Source organism: Vollenhovia emeryi, unplaced genomic scaffold, assembly GCF_000949405.1.
Source record: "Vollenhovia emeryi isolate VEMERY1.0 unplaced genomic scaffold, V.emery_V1.0 DF948955.1, whole genome shotgun sequence".
In the NCBI taxonomy this organism is placed as follows: domain Eukaryota; kingdom Metazoa; phylum Arthropoda; class Insecta; order Hymenoptera; family Formicidae; genus Vollenhovia; species Vollenhovia emeryi.
In genome coordinates this window covers 1-1,407 of record NW_011957411.1, presented here as the reverse complement: position 1 = coordinate 1,407, position 1,407 = coordinate 1, and the positions used below count along the sequence as shown (strand labels likewise).

The following is a 1,407-nucleotide window of genomic DNA, read 5'->3' as shown; positions in this document are numbered from 1 at the left end:
AAAAAGGAAGAAGAAGGGGAGACCTGCCACAACCTATGTAGGCATAAAAAAGAGGAGGAAGGAAGAGTGCAGAAAAGAGATAAGGAGACTCAAGGCGGAGAAAAAAGCACTCGAGGAGGTTTTGAACCCGAAGGTGTTGCCACGTGACACGACCCCGGAGAGGGAAACGGTGGCACAACTGGAGGGCTTAAACGGAGCACAGATTGCAGCAGAAATGCTGCAAAATGTGGATATAGTAGTAAAAGTAGCCGAAAGATCGAAAAATCTAAAAGGCACTTATGTGAAGGAGCTAAAGACCTGCTCGAAGAACCTCCGAGCGGCTGCAACCGTGGTGGCCAGGAAGACGGCGGGCACCAGCGGAAGGCAAATGGAGGAGGAGAACGAGAGACTAAGGGAAAAAGTGAGAAACCTTGAATCCAAGTGGGGAAAATGGCGATCCTTCTCCAGGAGGAGAGGGATGCCAGAGCGAAGGCGGAGAGTAAGGGAGCAACGGAGGAGGTCATGATGACGGAGGAGATGCCTGAAGAGGACTTCCCCCCCCGAGTACAAGACCAGAGCCCCGCAAAGCCAGCTAGAGCTAAGCGGGCTACGCGGTCCAAGGCCCCAACTGGAAAAGCCCTAGCCAGGCAGAAGACAGAGAAGGAGGAGAAACCGGCGGAACAGCCGAGAAGAGAAGACCCGGTTTACCGACCGAGAGTCAGAGGGAAGAGGAGGGCGCTAGATGAACCCTCTCTGGACGTCGCCATGGAGGACGTCAGGAAGATAATTGAGGGGGTCTCCATCAGAGACGTCACCAAGGGAGACCCACAGGAGGTAAGACGCAACCTCCAAAATTTGATAATTAGGTGTGAGGGAGCCATGACCAGGATCCCGGAGGATACCAGTAAAGGGAAAGAGGAGGCCAAAAAAGGTCTGCCGGTTGTCACCAATATGGAGGTGGTAAGAGGCAGAGTGAGGGTGACGGCCAAGGAGACGGCGGAGAAGGTAATCTACGACGCCAAGACGGCGAGGAGGAAAATCCCTGGCAACCAGGAAACTCCGTGGGTGGAAGTAGCCAGGAGGAAGAAAGGAGGGAAGAAGCCGGAGACGGAGAAGAAGGAGACGGCGACAGGCAACCCCAAGAAACCGGAACCACCAGTGAATGCCGGCAAAGGGGGCGAGAAGAGGCGGTATGCTGAGGTGGTTAAAACAAAACCACCCGGCAATAAAGGAGATAGGGCGAAGCAGCCGATCCCGGCAGGAGGAGGCGGTAAGCCGGAGAAGCGCCCCCAGAGGACGGCCGAAAAGCCAGCAAAGGTGACTGAGGCCCAAGGGGGGAAAGCGCAAGGTCCGGAGGCCCGGAAAAAGCAGAGGAGGACCCCAAGATCCGAGGCCGTGACGGTCTCGTTCCCCGTGGGCGAAAGCGCA

General features: G+C 56.0%; 1 protein-coding gene across 1 annotated transcript; it reads left to right on the top strand.

Moving 5' to 3' along the window:
• Nucleotides 1-214: 214 nt before the first annotated feature.
• LOC105556254 (treacle protein-like) lies at nucleotides 215-1,392 on the top strand (the record flags this gene model as incomplete). The annotated part of the gene is made up of 2 exons (XM_012003340.1): nucleotides 215-400; nucleotides 448-1,392. Coding segments are annotated over exons 1-2 (1,131 nt in total), but the record flags the coding sequence as incomplete, so codon positions are not given.
• Nucleotides 1,393-1,407: the final 15 nt, after the last annotated feature.